This window comes from Megalopta genalis, chromosome 2 (genome assembly GCF_051020955.1).
Source record: "Megalopta genalis isolate 19385.01 chromosome 2, iyMegGena1_principal, whole genome shotgun sequence".
Lineage (NCBI taxonomy): Eukaryota > Metazoa > Arthropoda > Insecta > Hymenoptera > Halictidae > Megalopta > Megalopta genalis.
The window spans coordinates 1671422-1687441 of NC_135014.1; the positions used below are offsets into that span (position 1 = coordinate 1671422).

Consider the following 16020-nt stretch of genomic DNA (forward strand, 5'->3'; position numbering starts at 1 on the left):
AAATAACAAATAGAATATTTATACTTATAAAATTGTTTTAATGAAGGTACAAGCTTTCAATTCATTTATCTTCCGGCTTATTGAAAACAAGAGTGTAACCACATTTTCCACAGTAATGACGATCTTCCATTGCTGCCATGAACACTCCTGCACCGCATTGTTCCATGGGGCATTCCCTCCTTAATCGGTGAATTTTTCCGTTCTCATCCACCTGAACAATAAAGCATTTTTCAAGCATTTTTTAAAAAGGGATATTCTTTCGTGTCTTTAATTTAAGACAATATCATATGGAATAATTGGTCAAATTAGATTTATGAGTAACATTTATATACCTTGTAGAATTTGAGTACTGCAAGTTTAACCTTCTTTTTCTTATGCTTGATTTTTTTTGGAGTGGAGTAATTCTTCTTCTTGCGTTTCTTAGCTCCACCTCTCAGACGTAATACCAAATGTAAAGTAGATTCTTTCTGGATATTGTAATCTGAAAGGGTTCTACCATCTTCTAGCTGTTTACCAGCAAAGATCAATCTTTGCTGATCTGGCGGAATACCTGCAATGATATTTTTATTAGTAAATACATTAAATGTAAATATATTTGATATTATTACCTTCCTTGTCTTGAATCTTAGCTTTAACATTTTCTATCGTATCAGAAGCCTCAACCTCTAAGGTGATGGTCTTCCCAGTGAGTGTTTTTACGAAAATCTGCATATTGAAGGCAATGTGGAACTGCAAAAAAAAATTACACAACTTTATATAATCTCAGTCTTTCACAAAACAAGATTTAAAAATTTATACAATTATATAAATATAAATTACTCTAAATAATATTGTTTTAAATGTGTAATGAAATAATTAGGCAAAATGTTTTTATGGTCGAATGTAGCTTTTATTATAAATGGTTTTTATCTGTACAGAACAATCACATTACAATAATCATAATTTAATGGTGTCATTTTACACAAGCAATACAGCATTAATACAACCATCATTTTCAGGATTATTTGTGACTTGTGCATACTTTCCCCAAACTACTTTCCCGGACTGTGTTACCAATCCCAATTCTGATATGTTTACTTCAATTATTGTTCCTTTGGTTATAACACCTAAACTTGTGTACATAGTGGAAGATGGATTTTTCTTTACTCCAATAATTGGTATGCAAAATGTAGCTTTCAATTCAGGATGAGTTACGTGTGCTTTTTTAAAACGTAACGCCATTGGTCTGATAAATCTTTCAAACTTTGGTGGCTTCCTTGTGAAGTTTTCACCAACAAATGTTACTTTTGTCACCATTCTTTTCCATGATTTACGTTTGGTTTTTCCACTCCTCAATATTTTAAAAACTTCAGACTCTGACTGTGTTTTAACTTTAGGAATTGGAACATCCCATTTACCAACTTTTTCTTTGCGTTTCTGTTTTATCATATTTGATAATACCTTTGCATCTTTCTTAACATCACGATCCAATAAATATACTGGTAATGCTCCATCTGACACCTTTCTCGAGTCTTTCTTCACTTTCTGTTCCATGTGAGATTTGATTTTCTTTTTCATTTGAATCTTTTCATTTCGTCTTTCTTTATTAAATATCTTTGCTTTTATCCCACGTAGAGTACGAGCACGTTCTGCCCGTTTATGGGGTTCACGAGCTTCTCTTTTCCTCTTCCTTTCTTCATAATCCAACCGGCGACCGTATAATTTACGATGCCTTTCAATATATTCGTTCTGTGGCATTGTGAATGATGTTCCTTCTTTGCAAAATGAATTATTTCTTCAATTCTAATATTCTGAAAATGAGAAGAATTGATCTACAAAATGTCACTATATTGGATATAATGATTCATAAAAACCTACCTGTACATGTTATACATGCAAGTATATAATATAAAAAAAAATAATTATTGTTTTACCCTACGCATGTTTCCAAATAAAAGGTGATTCTACATCTAAATTTGTTCCATGAAGATCATTTTAAGCCAAACATATTATACATTGTGTATAGAAAAAACTGAATTTATACATATATTGATTATTAAATGAAATAGAAACTCCAAAAATATTAAATGTACCTACCTACTTGTATTTTGTTATGTTAAAACAAAAGCACTTTATATCATATATCCGACAACAACGTTTCGATCAATTGCAATGATCGCATATTTCGTACAATAAAACTCATACCAACACTTTTATCTAGATATTTTGTAATATTGTAATCTAGACAAACATTAATGCATATTATAATTAATAAATGCACTTCATATCAACGTAAAATATGCTACAAAATTATTTGTTCCCAATATTTATGGCAAGATCAAATTTACTTTTCGTAAAGAAAATGTATAGTATTATAACATTGAAAAAGTGTTAACGTTCTTCTTTCGTTATCAACGCAACTTTATTAAAAGGCGGCGAAAAACATGTTGTTGCAACATGCCATGTGTTCGATTCCGTTCTGCTCTATATACATTAAAGCAGATTGGTATAATACTTAAAAATACGTACAAATATATTTAAAAAAATTGTTACATCTAAATCAGTAAAAATATATCAAAAAACTATTATCAAATTAACGTAATATTTAAAAACCTCCAACTCAACATACCTTCCACTTTGCTTCCAACTTGCGAAAGGAAATCAGAACCTAGAGTTACGTATAAAGATGATGAAAACTCAACAAATAATTAGTGCCATCTAGTGTTCGAGAAGTGAAAACAAAATGTACCCTAAATTGACGCGATAGAACAGTAATGACAAAGTGATCATTTTGTTATGTACATCATCTTTATGTTCTTGAAAGATATTTTCTTTTAGATTTACAAAACAGATTTGCTTAGTAGAATATACTTTTCCTACTCTTTTCGTTGATTGGTTGATGGTCCTCACTTCTGATAGCCATTGTTATTACCAAATTAATGCGAGAGCGCGAGGAACTACATTGCACGTGAGAAATGAAACCCGCCAAAATACAAAATAGTGAAGGATTAAGTGCAAGTATTTTGAGCAAGACAATTTGAGAAGTATTTAAATAGTATTGCAATGTTATCGCACCTAGCGCCCATAATTGAATAAACTTAAAAGCACAGAGTGTTTATGCGTATTAATAATTAAAATATGTATTCTACATTTTGGATATCGTACAAGGTAAAAATTAGTTCTTGATGGGTCAGAAATTTTTTTATAGTTGATCGTAGTAAATAATTTGAAACCATTGAAATAAGAATTCAATAACGATGTTTAATTAAAATAAATAATTAATATTTTTCTCTATTTTCCTGTGAGATTCAATTAATTAATTCCACCATCAGTAACTGTCACCACCTATTACGTACATTGTATCTACTCAGAAGACATGATGAAAAAGAATTAGTTGATCCATTATTTTGAAACATTTTATGTAGTATTATGTATTTTCGTATAAATTAATTTTCCTTCTGTTTTTCAAAAAAAAAAACGAAGACTATTTTATCTAAATTTGATACATAAAGTATAAAATAAAATTTAACATCGAGTGACATAACACAACTGTTACATACTATGTACATGCATACATATATAGCTATAGTGTCATCTCACTGTTTTGTGATAGAATAGAGGCTTATTGAATTTTACATGCATATGTAGTAGTAATAAATGTTATCCGTTCAAATAATGACTGCTCATATAATTATTTTTGTGATATTTGGATAACCATCCATTCTCGTTTACTTAAACATGTGACACATACATGCAATACGTGTCGGCAATAGCAATGAATATTTACTAAGTATTGTAATGAACTCAAACTTACACGTTCCATTAATTCATTACATGAATTACATATTGTTATATCAGACTTGTACATAAAAAAAAAATGTACATACAAACTATGCATCAGTGAATGTAATATTACGTGTAACATCGAATGCATGAGTAGAACATGTTCCTTCGAACTCTCATGAAAAATTGCCTTTGTTTTTGGTTATGACAATTATGAAATTATGTAAAATTTAAAGACCACATTTGTCATGAATTAGAGCAATAAAAATGGTTATAACAAAGAACCATTCGATAAGTAGATCGTCTAGTTGTTTACGAAAATATCGAATACTTTTTCTATTTGGTATTACTGTGCTGTGTATACAAATTTATTTAGCACATACATTTTTTGGTTTGGAGATTCGAAATCGAAAATCTAGTCGATTATCTTCAGGAGAAGTAAGTCCCAGTTGTTTTTTTTTTATTGTTTGCAATTTAAATATTGTTGGTAACTGTGAAAACATTAATGGTTCTTAATATTATTGTACAGGATGATGTATCTCAATCCGAAGAAGATGAAGGATTACCAAAAGGTTTACGTCAATTGAAGCTTCCACCCGATAAGCAAATTAATGGGAATAAGGTCTTACAATCTCAGCGAAACCAAACTACTAGAATAAAATTAGATCATAAATCATTAAACTTTCTACCGTCTTGTGAATTTAATGGCAGAGAAGCAGTGAGTGCTGTAACACGTGCACAAAGTCAAACATGCAAACAGCGCATTGTCAATGTGACGTGCCTTAATCAACAAGGATTATTATATCCAGAAAGAATACAGTCTCTATGTCATCACTCTCCAGGATTTGTAGAGAAACCTGTCAGTTTAGGATGTTTCAAAGATGACAAAGCATTACGTCTACTTACTGGTTATTATCATGTTTTTAAAGGGAACAATTCTCCAGATCGTTGTGCTTTCTTATGTTTGCAATCAGGATACTTGTACGCTGGTACAGAATACTCGTAAGTACAATTAATTTTAACATTGATATTATTGTGAGTCGAATTATCTGTGACCAATATATGTCAGATTACTGAACAAAAAGTTATTTTTTCGATAAAAAAAGTAAATATAACTTTAGTGTAATACTTTTTATATAATATTATTCAGTAAGGCAAAAGTATTTATGATAATAATGTGCGATCATTTAACACATGACAAAAGGCTTAAGTATAACATAGGAATTACCTGAATTTTAATTTCTGAAGTTTCCTAAAAATTACTACATATTCAAATACAATTACATAATTTATAATAAATATATTTTAATCGTTTTTTAAACTACAAAATTTGTGTATTTAAATATATGTGTATGTAGTATATTGAAAATATTTTTTGAAATGATTTATTTTTCTTATTTTATTCTTTTTAGACCAATAAATCTTTCTTTTATACAAAAGGGATTCAATGGAATTCAAATATATAAAACACATCTTTATGCTCATGAGACTCATAAAACGCTATTTCATAATTTGAGATAATTAAAGGATAAGGTACTAAAGATGATCTCCTGCAATAACTTCTTAGTTACAAATAATATAAATAGTGTTTGTTGATCAAAACTTTATGATTTTAAGGGATATATGATGTATTGTTTTCAATGTGTACTAATGTGTACTAATAAGTACACATTACATATTTTTAGATATGAAATGGCATTTTGGAACATAATTTTTTTTAATGTTCCATTATGTCTTCAAATTATAGAATGCTCATAGCATTAATTACTAAATACATTCTATTTTTACTTAAAAAATTTGAGTTAAAGAGGGATAAATTAACGCTATATATATATATATATATATTCCCTTAAAATTATATACCTTTCATAGGTTTTTAGACATAATTCATTAATGTTTATTTTCAGTGTCGAATGTTTCTGTGGAATGGAAAAACCACCACAATTAAAACGATTACCAGATTCTAGTTGTAATATGAAGTGTCCTGGTAATCCCAAATATTCCTGTGGTGGATATTTAACAATTAATGTGTTTTGGACTGGAATTCAAAGTAAGAACCCAAACAAATCAGTTGAAACGTTTATAACTTTTAAAATCGGCAAATATGTATACAATATTATTTCTTTATTAATAGGATTTAAAGCACAGGAAGCTAGAAATGCAAGTACAGAAAGTGAAAATGAAAAACCTATTCGAATAGCTTATTTACTAACAGTAAACGGCAGAGCGAGTCGGCAAGTTAAACGCCTCATTAATATTCTTTATCATCCTTCACATTTATTTTATATTCATGTTGACGCGGTAATTAGATAATTCTGCTTCTTAATTCAGTAAGTGTTGATATAATTATAATGTTTAATGTAACTTTCTAGCGACAAGATTATCTCTATAGAGAGATGCTAGAAGTGGAAAGGTCTTGTAAAACAAACAATATTAAAGTAGCAACCGGAGAAGGATTACGACATGCGAGCATTTGGGGTGGTGCAAGCCTGTTAACAACTCTTCTGAAGTCTGCAGAACAAATGCTCGCGCATCAACATCATTGGGATTTTCTTGTGAATCTCTCAGAATCTGACTTTCCTATAAAAAGTAATGCACAACTAGTTCAGTTTCTGAGTTTGAACAAAGGCATGAATTTTGTAAAATCACATGGAAGAGAAGTTCAACGTTTTATTACTAAACAAGGTTTAGATAAAACTTTTGTAGAATGTGAAACTCGTATGTGGAGAATAGGTGATAGAAAAGTACCAAACGGTAAATTATTATGTTCCGTTTGCTGTTAAAATTATTCGTAAAATATAATTTAAATAACAATAAACATCTGTTTTAGGTATTCAGATAGATGGTGGTAGCGATTGGGTAGCTTTAAGCAGAGATTTTGTGGAATATGTTGCTAGTCCAACTCCAGATACATTAGTGACTGATTTATTAAAAGTGTTCAAATACACTTTACTTCCTGCTGAATCCTTCTTTCATACAGTTTTACGGAATTCCAGGTTTTGCAATACATATATAGATAACAATTTACATGTTACTAACTGGAAAAGAAAGTTAGGTTGTAAATGTCAGTATAAGGCTGTAGTTGACTGGTGCGGTTGTAGTCCGAATGATTTCAAGCTTGAAGATTTCAGCAGAATCCGAAATACTATAGATCGGAACTTATTTTTTGCTCGGAAATTTGAGTCTATTATCGATCAGAGAATTATAGACAGAGTGGAAGAATGGTTGTACCCTGAGAAAACTAATGAAACCGTTATAGCTAAAGGCTATGATGCATACTGGCAAAGTTTATATCATGCAGCAGATTTGAGTCCTTTGACCGATGATGCGCAACTAACTATTTCAAATTCTTTAGCCAGATTGGTTTTTAAAAAACTGAAAATAAACTACGACGAGATACATTTGTTAGAAACAACTGCTTATTTTAAGCAAAACCAATATGTTGGTATATTAATTCATGCAGAAGCTATAATGAAGCAGTCATTAGTTCAACAAAAACACGTGGAAAAAGTAGAAGCTCTGGCGTATTTAAGGCGTAATTTTTCTACTAGCAAAGAATGGTTAGGAAAAATACAAAGTTTATCAGTTAACACTGATTATGATCAAAAGGAAAAAACGTTTAGAAATTTAGTCGGAAGTATAGGACCATACTCATACCCAATTTTCTTGTATGAATTTGATTCGGGATTGACAACGCCGCAAAATCTATCAATACTATGGGTAGATCCATATGGACGATTAGCAGATATTAATTATGTACAAGTTGAAGAAATGACATTAGTAATTATATCATTCTTTTTATCGAAATTTTTTACTAAAAGTTTTTCTTTACGAATAATTAATATATTATTTGTTTTCAGACAGGGTATGTTAAACCACAGTTCAGCGAACACCTGGTTGTGGGTACATGGAGTTTACTTTTAGTTACTGACACCATGTCAGTAGCAAAAGTGAATTTTTTGGTAACTCCTTTGGGATATTGGAAGAACAAAAGAATTGACCCAGAAAGAGCTAAAATAGTAAATAATGCACCCGGTGATAACTATGATGTCACTGAAGATATGAACAAAAAGTGGTCACATTTATTGCATTCTGTAAATTTTCACGAACGAACCCCATATAGAACCGGTGATGAAGATAACGTCAATTCTAATTTGGATCAATGGATAGACAAATTAGTACAGGAACACTATGAAATTGACAAAATATGTAATGCTAATGATGTCACTATTTCTGAACTAAAAGTGCAGAAGTGTATTAACACTTATTGGAGCTCATTGAGCCCAGATTCAAAGGCTGATATCAGTAACTTATGTTAAAAGTATCAATTAGTTTTTTAAATATGTGCCATTTTCAACACTTTTAAACTTTAACATGAAACCTACTAAATACGCATAAGGTTAACAATTTTTTTAGATATTTTTATATCAAGTAAATACTATATATATATATATACGTATTTATAAGAATATTTCAAAAGTATATTACATCCATAAAATTAAAGAACTCTTCTTCTATAACAAAGATAATTTTTTTCACTTTCCTTTGTGTATTGATTATATTTCAGTTCATTTCGACGCAATGGAAAGGTATTTTCATTAATCGTTTTTGCGTTTATAAATTACAGAACGTACAATACCTGGTTTTTACAGTATTATCTGTACTAACACGCGTTTTAAGGATACAGACATTGATTTCGAGTTTTAATATATTTCCAAGTAGAGAGAGATATACAATCACACTATGTCAAAAAATTCAACTGCAATATAAAATTTTGTTTTCTTTTTTATCAAGGTTACGTATACTTTTTATTCAATATAAAAATTTATGTAAATTTTGCTTATGACAACATTACCTGTATTATTCTATGTGTCACAGCTAAGTATATAATCAACTTTTATATATTTGGTGGAGACACACTGTTTGTTAATAATAATGTGCTATGTAATATTAATTGCAATTATAGTTTCGAAGTGTATTTACCGAATTTATATTATATTTATACAAAACATTGTTACATGTGCCTTCAATTTTATTCAGTATTAGAAAAATTTTAATTCCACGAATAATAGCATGTATATATTATAATAAAATATAAACAACTGATTTTTAAGTTTGAGATTTAATGATACAGTATTATATGCCAATAATAGTTTGTTGCTTATTTATTTTGTTTCGCAGAAATATTTATTGTCCGCCTAGAATACAGTTTTAGTTAATACACGATTATGGTACGAATTTCGTTTCTCTTCCCTTGTATGTACATTCATTCTTCCAAATTAAAAGGAATGATGAAATTTTATGTACTTTTACGATCATACAGCATATACAAGTGTATTGTATACATTGTACAATAAATTGGATACAACATTAATTCATTATTTTTCTATTCAAAACTGATCGGAATGTAACTTATTTCTATTCTATTCTTATTCTTTTAGACAAATATTCATATTATGTATTTGAAAAAGCTGATAGTTTTTGGCGCAAAACAATGAGATAAATATTGCAACATTTTTTTGCGATTTTTTATAAAAAAACATTCATCTTGTTATGAGGTTCCGATTTACATACGCTATTTTTTCCTACTTTGATTACATTATTAAATTAGAAAATTGTAGGTAATGTAGAAGAAACCTTTGCAGAAAAATTGACGATAAATTAGTTTTGTTTCTCGATCGAATTAGGACTGGTTAGTACCAGTTAATACAAGTGGTAAGAATTTGAAACATGTCCATAGTTCTATCTTTTAAAAATATTCGCGCATTTTGTGGACAAAGCACTTCTACGCTCTATGGAAACGGAAACGAACAGAAATTTTTCCACGAAAATATCTACTGTGTAAATCATATGATAAAACTTTTATTGAATCATATAAAAAATTCCTACCAAAACGTGCAACCATATTCCTAATAAAAATTTCGGAACCAAATCTATTAGTAATTTACATATATCAACAATACTCGAAGAATTATGGATTATCGTATTTACCATTTAAAATTGGACGAATTACAATCAAAATTCCTTTCAGAAATACTTTAATGTATATATGTTATACTTTGCTGTGATCTTGTTTATTAACCTTAAAGAAGAATGATAGTGATAATGCATACTATAAAGTAGTTTATAATTGTTTTATAAATGTGTTTAATCTACTATAAATTAAAGGAGAATTAAATAATAAGAGAACATAACCACGTTTTATGTGATAAAAACAAAGACGTGAAAATGTACAAATTATTCTACCAAAGATTTATTTATCAAAATCAGTGTACGTTATTTTGTATACGTAGATGTCATAATGAAGTGAAATGGAAAGGCAAAGAGAAAAACCGAATTTCCAATATAAGAACATATTGGTTTAATAGATACATAGATTATATTAAAAATTTTGATCGCATATTAGAGAAGAACTTTCCTGAAACAATGAAGGTGTATCGTATGTTTCGTGTAGGCACCACAGAATTTATAAGAGAATTTAAAACATATATCACTTTGATACATAAATCAAGTAAAAGTTTAACAACAGAAGAGCTAAAATTAACACACACAATGGGCAACGACTTACAAAAGATGTGTCCTGTTTTACTAGTTGCAGCTGTGCCTTTTACAAATTATGTCATATTTCCTCTGATATATTATTTTCCAAGACATCTTCTCACTTCCCATTACTGGAGTGCAGAACAAAAACTTAATTTTACGATGCTAGATCAGAAAAAGCGACTAAAACATAACAGGCCATTATTTAGGTGCATGCAGACAGAATTACGCACTATTAAAGATAAATCATTGCGAATAAAATGGAATGATGTCATTGCATGTCTTGGCAGTGGCACACATCCATCAGTGCGAAATATTATTGCCTGTACTGAATTATTTGCTGGTCGACCATATGCATTAAAGAATCTTAAAAGCAAACATATAGTATGTTGAAGATATACATTTAATTAATACTATCCAGACTTTTAGAACAATATGTTCATATTAATAATGATCTGATAATATTATGAGTAATGTAACAATTCTGAATCATATTTTAGAAAGAATTGCTTATCATACATGACATATCTACTTGGAGACTTTTTAAAAAAAAAAAATTAATTGAAAGAGGCATGTTCATAAAACAAATGGATGATACCATACAAAGAGAAGGAGGTGTCACAAAATTATCAGTAGATGCAATACGTTGGGTATGCACACTAAAATTATGCTTTACATTTCTAATATATTTTTTACTTATAACATATACTTAACTATAGTTTTATACATTGTACTAGAATCATTACATAGTGAAATAGAGATCAAGAATAACAATACAACGATTTCAGTTTTGTTTTCATATTAGTAACAATTGAAATTTATTAACGATTGTGCATTATTTACATCTCTGTCTTTTGCATGGTTTTCATCTCGTGATACTTATAAAAGGTCAAATCACAATTTTATTATTCTTACTTTCGCCTTACTTTGCATTATAAAATCACCCTATGAAATGTTTATAGCACATACTTTGATCACATTGTATATAAATTATCTATTCTTTTAGGCACTTATCTTTAGAGGTGTTAATCCTGAAACTATGTCAACAGAAAGTATGCAAAAATGGCTTACACAATGGCTCGAAGTATCAAATACTGTTAATGAAAATACAATATCTTTACTATTACATTGCCCAATATTATTGGCATATAATCATCCTTCTAATTGGAAACTTATATATGGATGATGCGACATGTATGCATGATTTTGTAATATTATATGTACGTGTTGTGGGAAAATATAGTATTTATGATGAATAAATGAATGATAAAATTTCTATTTTGTATTACACTGTAGACATAATATTTTATAGTGTCAAAGTTTTACAGAAATTTGGAATGGGAATGAAGGTGACATTGGGTTTGAATTCATAAAAAAAATAACACTTTATATAAAGATAAAATACTTTCATTTTAGCAAGTATACACATTTTTTCATTTACGTAAGTATATACATGTCATAAAATATAAGTCCTTGATTTTTGTATATACCTAGATACAGTATGGTACAAAATTCAATCTTGCGTCAACTACGAAATATAAATTTTACTCATAATGAAAATTCTAAACGTGATATGTAAATAGAAGTAAAGAAAGTAATTGTATTTACACAGAAAGATTTAAAAAATATCAAAAAATTGTTACGCATAGCGTTATCGTCTATATCAACCAATAGGTATATAGGCAGGTAGAATGCCGATCGGTGGCCGTTTTATTACTTTAATATCGGAAATATCTTCCGTTGTGGAATTCTCAAGATTTGAGTCTGAATTTACAATATCATCATGTATTTCTATTACAGTATCAGACTGAGCTGTAACTTTCATAAGTTTTAACTTTTTCATAAGACCATCTCTTTTTTTATTAAAATTTTTATCAGCAACAGTATCTGTTTGTTCATAGTATCTGAGTCTGTTTTCATTATTAGAAGAAGACATATTATCGTTCAAATTCGGACGCGTTATTTGTTCATTACGCAAATTGTACTTTCGTTTTATATGATTTTGTTTTGTTAAAGTTGTTTGTGATTTATGAGGGTAAGGACAATGCTTACCTTTATTGCACTTCTCCATTTTCTCAAATTCTGGACATAGATTTTCATGACGTTGTTTGCACTGTAAAAGGAACAACTTTCATTGATCTTAAATTTATTGTTATATTTTACTATTGTGTCAGACGCAGTTTTTATAAATAATAATACAAAAAAATACTGATATTACCTCTTGACCTTTAGCACAATATCCTTGCAAAAATTCTCTGCAGATCGGGGTATTAGAAGAAACTTTAATATGACGATAAGGACATCCATCCCTTGTACAACAACCTTCTAAAAAATATTTACAAGTCGGCATTTTTTCAGGACCTACATTATGAGACAATGGACATTTATCTAGTAAACAATTGCCTTGGAGAAATCTGAAAATATTTTACAATTGAGTGTTAAGTACAGTTTCTGTATAATGCTATAAACACGCAGTAAATTTACTTTTTACAAAGAGAAATTTGTTTTTCATCATGGCGTTTTAGACAAGTTCCTTTTTCATGATTAGAACAATATCCAAATCGTTGGAATATTAAACATGGTTGATTGTTTTTCTGCATTTTGTTACGTAATATTTGTATGCTTCTCTGTTTAACTTTATTGCTATAATTAAAAATGTATTTTCGTGTTAATGTCACTTTTATAGTATGTATTTTAGAGTAATATATAGGATGTCCCTGAAACGCGTGTTTGTGGGCATGATTTCTCATGAAAAAATATGAAAAAAATAACTTTGTTTCATTTGAGGCTTAGTTTGTGAGTGTACGTATTTTTCAGGGTCACCTTGTACATAAAGTGTTGTATACCTAACATTAGTTTTATAGCTATTCTTCTGAGACAAATTGGACAAAAGTTTTGTTCCAGCAGTTTTATGAAGTACTTTCAGTTTTGAATTTCCTAACAATTCTTTTAAAGGCCTTATCCTACATAATTTTTTTCCATTTGTTGCCACAATAAATTTATCATTTTTTATATTTGTTTGTTTTTCTGTAATAAAATAAAAAATTTGTATACACTCGTATATCTTTATGCAGTAAATAATATCAATAAATTATTGCTTACTTTTTATTCCATAGCTTTTACGTACTAATTGATTTTTAGAAGACTTGTAGACGATTCCTCCAATTGTAATTAATTCCATTTTTTTATTCCTACAATTATTAAACTGTTATTTGTAGCCTACAATTTAATACTGTCACATTATACTCATCAGATAATGTACATACGTGACTATTTTCCGAGTTTGGTTTGAATGATCTTTGATACCAATATTTTTTGGTATAGTTCTATCTATTCTATATTTATTTATTTTAGGTTTTATAAATGGAGATTTTATAGAATTTATATCTTTGCTAATTGATTGTGGCTTCATAATTGGAGATTTTGTAGAATCTATATCTGTCCTAATTGATTGTGATGAAGTACTTATTGTTTTTGTTTTTAGAACTTTCTGTGACGGCGTTTTAGTATTCTTTAACAAATTTAAAGATCTTCTATATTTTTGAATTTCCGTTTGAAATGTATTTAAAGACTTTTTTGAATTTCGTTTTACGCGTATAAGTTTTCTTTTAGACAGAAGTACAATATTAGAATTATTTTTTTTAGGATTAATAATAGGTTTCACAGAATTTACATTTTTAACAAATTTTAATCTCGAACAGGCAGGATAGCTAATACTCTGTGTTACTGTTTCTTTCTGTTCAACTGGTTTAGCATGTATCGAGGAAGATAATTTTTTAATTAATTTTGGATTTACATACACTGATTTCTTTATAGAATTTTGCTTCTGCAAAAAGTTATCTTTAATATTTGATGTTAATTTTATGGAATTATTTTCCACATTTTCATTAGAATTAATAACAGTTCTCATCATTTTTGGGTTGACATGTACTAAAGACTTTTCTTGTAATCTTGGATTGACATGTATTAAAGACTTTCTCTGTAATCTTGGATTAACATGTATTAAAGATTTTTCCTGTAATCTTGGATTGACATGTACCGAAGACTTTTCCTGTAACCTTGGATTGATATGTATAGAAGACTTTTGTGGTTTAAAGTTCGGATTAATGTATATATTAGTAGTTGTCACTTCATTATACGAAGAACTAGCGGAAGTTTTAGAAGGCGGCTCACATTTCTGAAGTAAATTTGTACACTTAAAAGAGTTTTCAAGACCTGAGTTTTGATTCGGAAGACTTTCATTTGTGTTGTAAGATTTATCTAATGATTCCTGCTTATGATGTTTTATTAAACCTGAAATAGACAACATTATTTTACTGCAAAATTTGAATCTAAGCGAAAGAAGTAATTAGAACGCAATTTCTTGACACTTGGTGTCGCATCTTTTATTGCGAGCTTCCTTAGCACTATGTAACTTTTGTTTGGAATACTTTTTCCTCATATAAATAATCCTAAAAAACATATAAATATAGTATTTCATTTATCAACAAATGCAATTATTTCATAGAAATATGTTTTAATAAAATGTGTGAAGCAACTAAATGAGAAACAAATAATCAGTATATATTTCGTTATAATATTATTTTAAATAAGAAAATTGTTTAGAATAATAAAAATATCGATGCTTGTGTATTATTCATTGAAAATAATCAGTTTACTACATTATTACTATAAACAAATTATTTTGTCCCATGTACATTGTACAATTAAAATATATAAATCACTGCAAAGATAAATATCAGTGTATCTTGTGCTTAAAGTATGTATTATAGTTTCGTATGTATTATATTTTAGCAAGTTCACCGTAATAAATTTCATAAACATTTAGTTCTATAACTATCCTGTACGACACATTTAGAACATGTGAGAGGATTTGTATTTCATTGTGTATAACATTAAAATGACCGTTCGGAATTTAAAACTTACATGTCAAATACTGGATTTGATTCAATAAACTTTGATCCATATTCGATCGCTCGATACTGCGTCTTTAAGTGAACACAACAATGAAATTAATAAAAGAAGGAACACGAAAAATAAAGTCTTTCTGATGCAACAATTTCTCGACCAAATTGTGCTGAAAGCCTGAAAGCAATTGCACGGTTAAAATATACCTCCCCATATGTGTTTCCTACTCCTACTGTTATAGAAACAAACTAAACCGCACACCAATCGTATTCAAAGTCGGCTACATTAACACCACATGTGTGCGATAGCGAAATCACGTTTTATTATGATTGAATGGCGGCAGTTTTCGATTTGAACTTTTATTGCAAAGCGTACTTCAACGTTTCGTTACTTAAACATTAATTTCTGTGCCTCGAACGATGATAATAAACTTCAACGATTCAAATATGTTCCACAGATCCAAGATCTCCGCGATCTTCTTCAGCAATTACCTTATTTATTTCTCGGTACCTGATATTGATAATGATTTCTTTTATTAGCGATTTTACTATATAATTTGTTATTACATATAACTAATGGAACTCAAGATAAAAGAATAGAAACCTGAACATTTAAAAATAGCGCCATTTATGACAGGTGGCGCTCTTTGCGGCGATACCTCGAAGCTTCGTTCGATGTCCGTTCAGCGCCAATTGGACTCGTGGCAAAACGCTCAAACTGTTAGCCAAATTACCGACATTCGATTTTAGCTAACAGTTTGAGCGTTTTGCCACGAGTCCAATTGGCGCTGTACGAACATCGAATTAAGCT

At 29.2% G+C, this 16020-nt stretch overlaps 5 protein-coding genes across 7 annotated transcripts; 2 read left to right on the plus strand and 3 right to left on the minus strand.

The window, feature by feature from the left end:
* Positions 1-17: 17 nt before the first annotated feature.
* Positions 18-2728, minus strand: RpS27A (ribosomal protein S27A). The gene is made up of 4 exons (XM_033475683.2): positions 2609-2728; positions 609-729; positions 333-550; positions 18-211 (listed from the first exon to the last, which is right to left on the minus strand). Exons 2-4 carry the CDS (start codon positions 709-711, stop codon positions 62-64), a joined length of 471 nt encoding a protein of 156 aa, XP_033331574.1. The 5' UTR covers positions 712-729; positions 2609-2728; the 3' UTR covers positions 18-61.
* Ip259 (NSA2 ribosome biogenesis factor-like IP259) lies at positions 868-2694 on the minus strand. Of its 2 annotated transcripts, none has more exons than XM_033475681.2 (2): positions 2609-2694; positions 868-1790 (listed from the first exon to the last, which is right to left on the minus strand). In XM_033475681.2, exon 2 carries the CDS (start codon positions 1735-1737, stop codon positions 958-960), a length of 780 nt encoding a protein of 259 aa, XP_033331572.1. In that variant the 5' UTR covers positions 1738-1790; positions 2609-2694; the 3' UTR covers positions 868-957. The 2 variants fall into 2 exon arrangements, with proteins under 2 accessions (XP_033331572.1, XP_033331573.1); XM_033475682.2 differs by lacking the exon at positions 2609-2694 and adding an exon at positions 2077-2592.
* Positions 2729-3432: 704 nt separating the features above from the next.
* On the plus strand, positions 3433-9136 carry oxt (Xylosyltransferase oxt). The gene is made up of 7 exons (XM_076528675.1): positions 3433-4200; positions 4292-4764; positions 5670-5812; positions 5897-6063; positions 6135-6516; positions 6593-7542; positions 7623-9136. Exons 1-7 carry the CDS (start codon positions 4030-4032, stop codon positions 8079-8081), a joined length of 2745 nt encoding a protein of 914 aa, XP_076384790.1. The 5' UTR covers positions 3433-4029; the 3' UTR covers positions 8082-9136.
* Positions 9137-9400: 264 nt separating this feature from the next.
* On the plus strand, positions 9401-11578 carry LOC117223463 (LETM1 domain-containing protein 1). The gene is made up of 3 exons (XM_033475736.2): positions 9401-10686; positions 10803-10952; positions 11309-11578. Exons 1-3 carry the CDS (start codon positions 9991-9993, stop codon positions 11486-11488), a joined length of 1026 nt encoding a protein of 341 aa, XP_033331627.2. The 5' UTR covers positions 9401-9990; the 3' UTR covers positions 11489-11578.
* Positions 11579-11687: 109 nt separating this feature from the next.
* On the minus strand, positions 11688-15456 carry ZC3H3 (zinc finger CCCH domain-containing protein 3). Of its 2 annotated transcripts, none has more exons than XM_033475734.2 (7): positions 15229-15456; positions 13569-14595; positions 13405-13493; positions 13149-13329; positions 12787-12945; positions 12521-12716; positions 11688-12415 (listed from the first exon to the last, which is right to left on the minus strand). In XM_033475734.2, the coding sequence occupies exons 1-7, from the start codon at positions 15266-15268 to the stop codon at positions 11966-11968; spliced, it is 2142 nt and encodes a 713-aa protein (XP_033331625.2). In that variant the 5' UTR covers positions 15269-15456; the 3' UTR covers positions 11688-11965. The 2 variants fall into 2 exon arrangements, with proteins under 2 accessions (XP_033331625.2, XP_033331626.2); XM_033475735.2 differs by having other exon boundaries at positions 13569-14753.
* Positions 15457-16020: the final 564 nt, after the last annotated feature.

Coding starts and splice junctions, on each gene's coding strand:
- oxt (XM_076528675.1), top strand. CDS start 4,030: ATGGTTATAACAAAGAACCATTCGATAAGTAGATCGTCTAGTTGTTTA. Junction 5,813..5,896: donor GTTTTGGACTGGAATTCAAA/GTAAGAACCCAA, acceptor CTTTATTAATAG/GATTTAAAGCACAGGAAGCT. Junction 6,064..6,134: donor TTTATATTCATGTTGACGCG/GTAATTAGATAA, acceptor GTAACTTTCTAG/CGACAAGATTATCTCTATAG.
- RpS27A (XM_033475683.2), bottom strand. CDS start 711: ATGCAGATTTTCGTAAAAACACTCACTGGGAAGACCATCACCTTAGAG. Junction 551..608: donor TAAGATTCAAGACAAGGAAG/GTAATAATATCA, acceptor ATATCATTGCAG/GTATTCCGCCAGATCAGCAA. Junction 212..332: donor CAGTACTCAAATTCTACAAG/GTATATAAATGT, acceptor TTTATTGTTCAG/GTGGATGAGAACGGAAAAAT.
- LOC117223463 (XM_033475736.2), top strand. CDS start 9,991: ATGTACAAATTATTCTACCAAAGATTTATTTATCAAAATCAGTGTACG. Junction 10,687..10,802: donor ATCTTAAAAGCAAACATATA/GTATGTTGAAGA, acceptor ATCATATTTTAG/AAAGAATTGCTTATCATACA. Junction 10,953..11,308: donor CAGTAGATGCAATACGTTGG/GTATGCACACTA, acceptor CTATTCTTTTAG/GCACTTATCTTTAGAGGTGT.
- ZC3H3 (XM_033475734.2), bottom strand. CDS start 15,268: ATGGATCAAAGTTTATTGAATCAAATCCAGTATTTGACAT. Junction 13,494..13,568: donor CAAACTCGGAAAATAGTCAC/GTATGTACATTA, acceptor TAATAATTGTAG/GAATAAAAAAATGGAATTAA. Junction 12,717..12,786: donor CAAATTTCTCTTTGTAAAAA/GTAAATTTACTG, acceptor AAATATTTTCAG/ATTTCTCCAAGGCAATTGTT.
- Ip259 (XM_033475681.2), bottom strand. CDS start 1,737: ATGCCACAGAACGAATATATTGAAAGGCATCGTAAATTATACGGTCGC.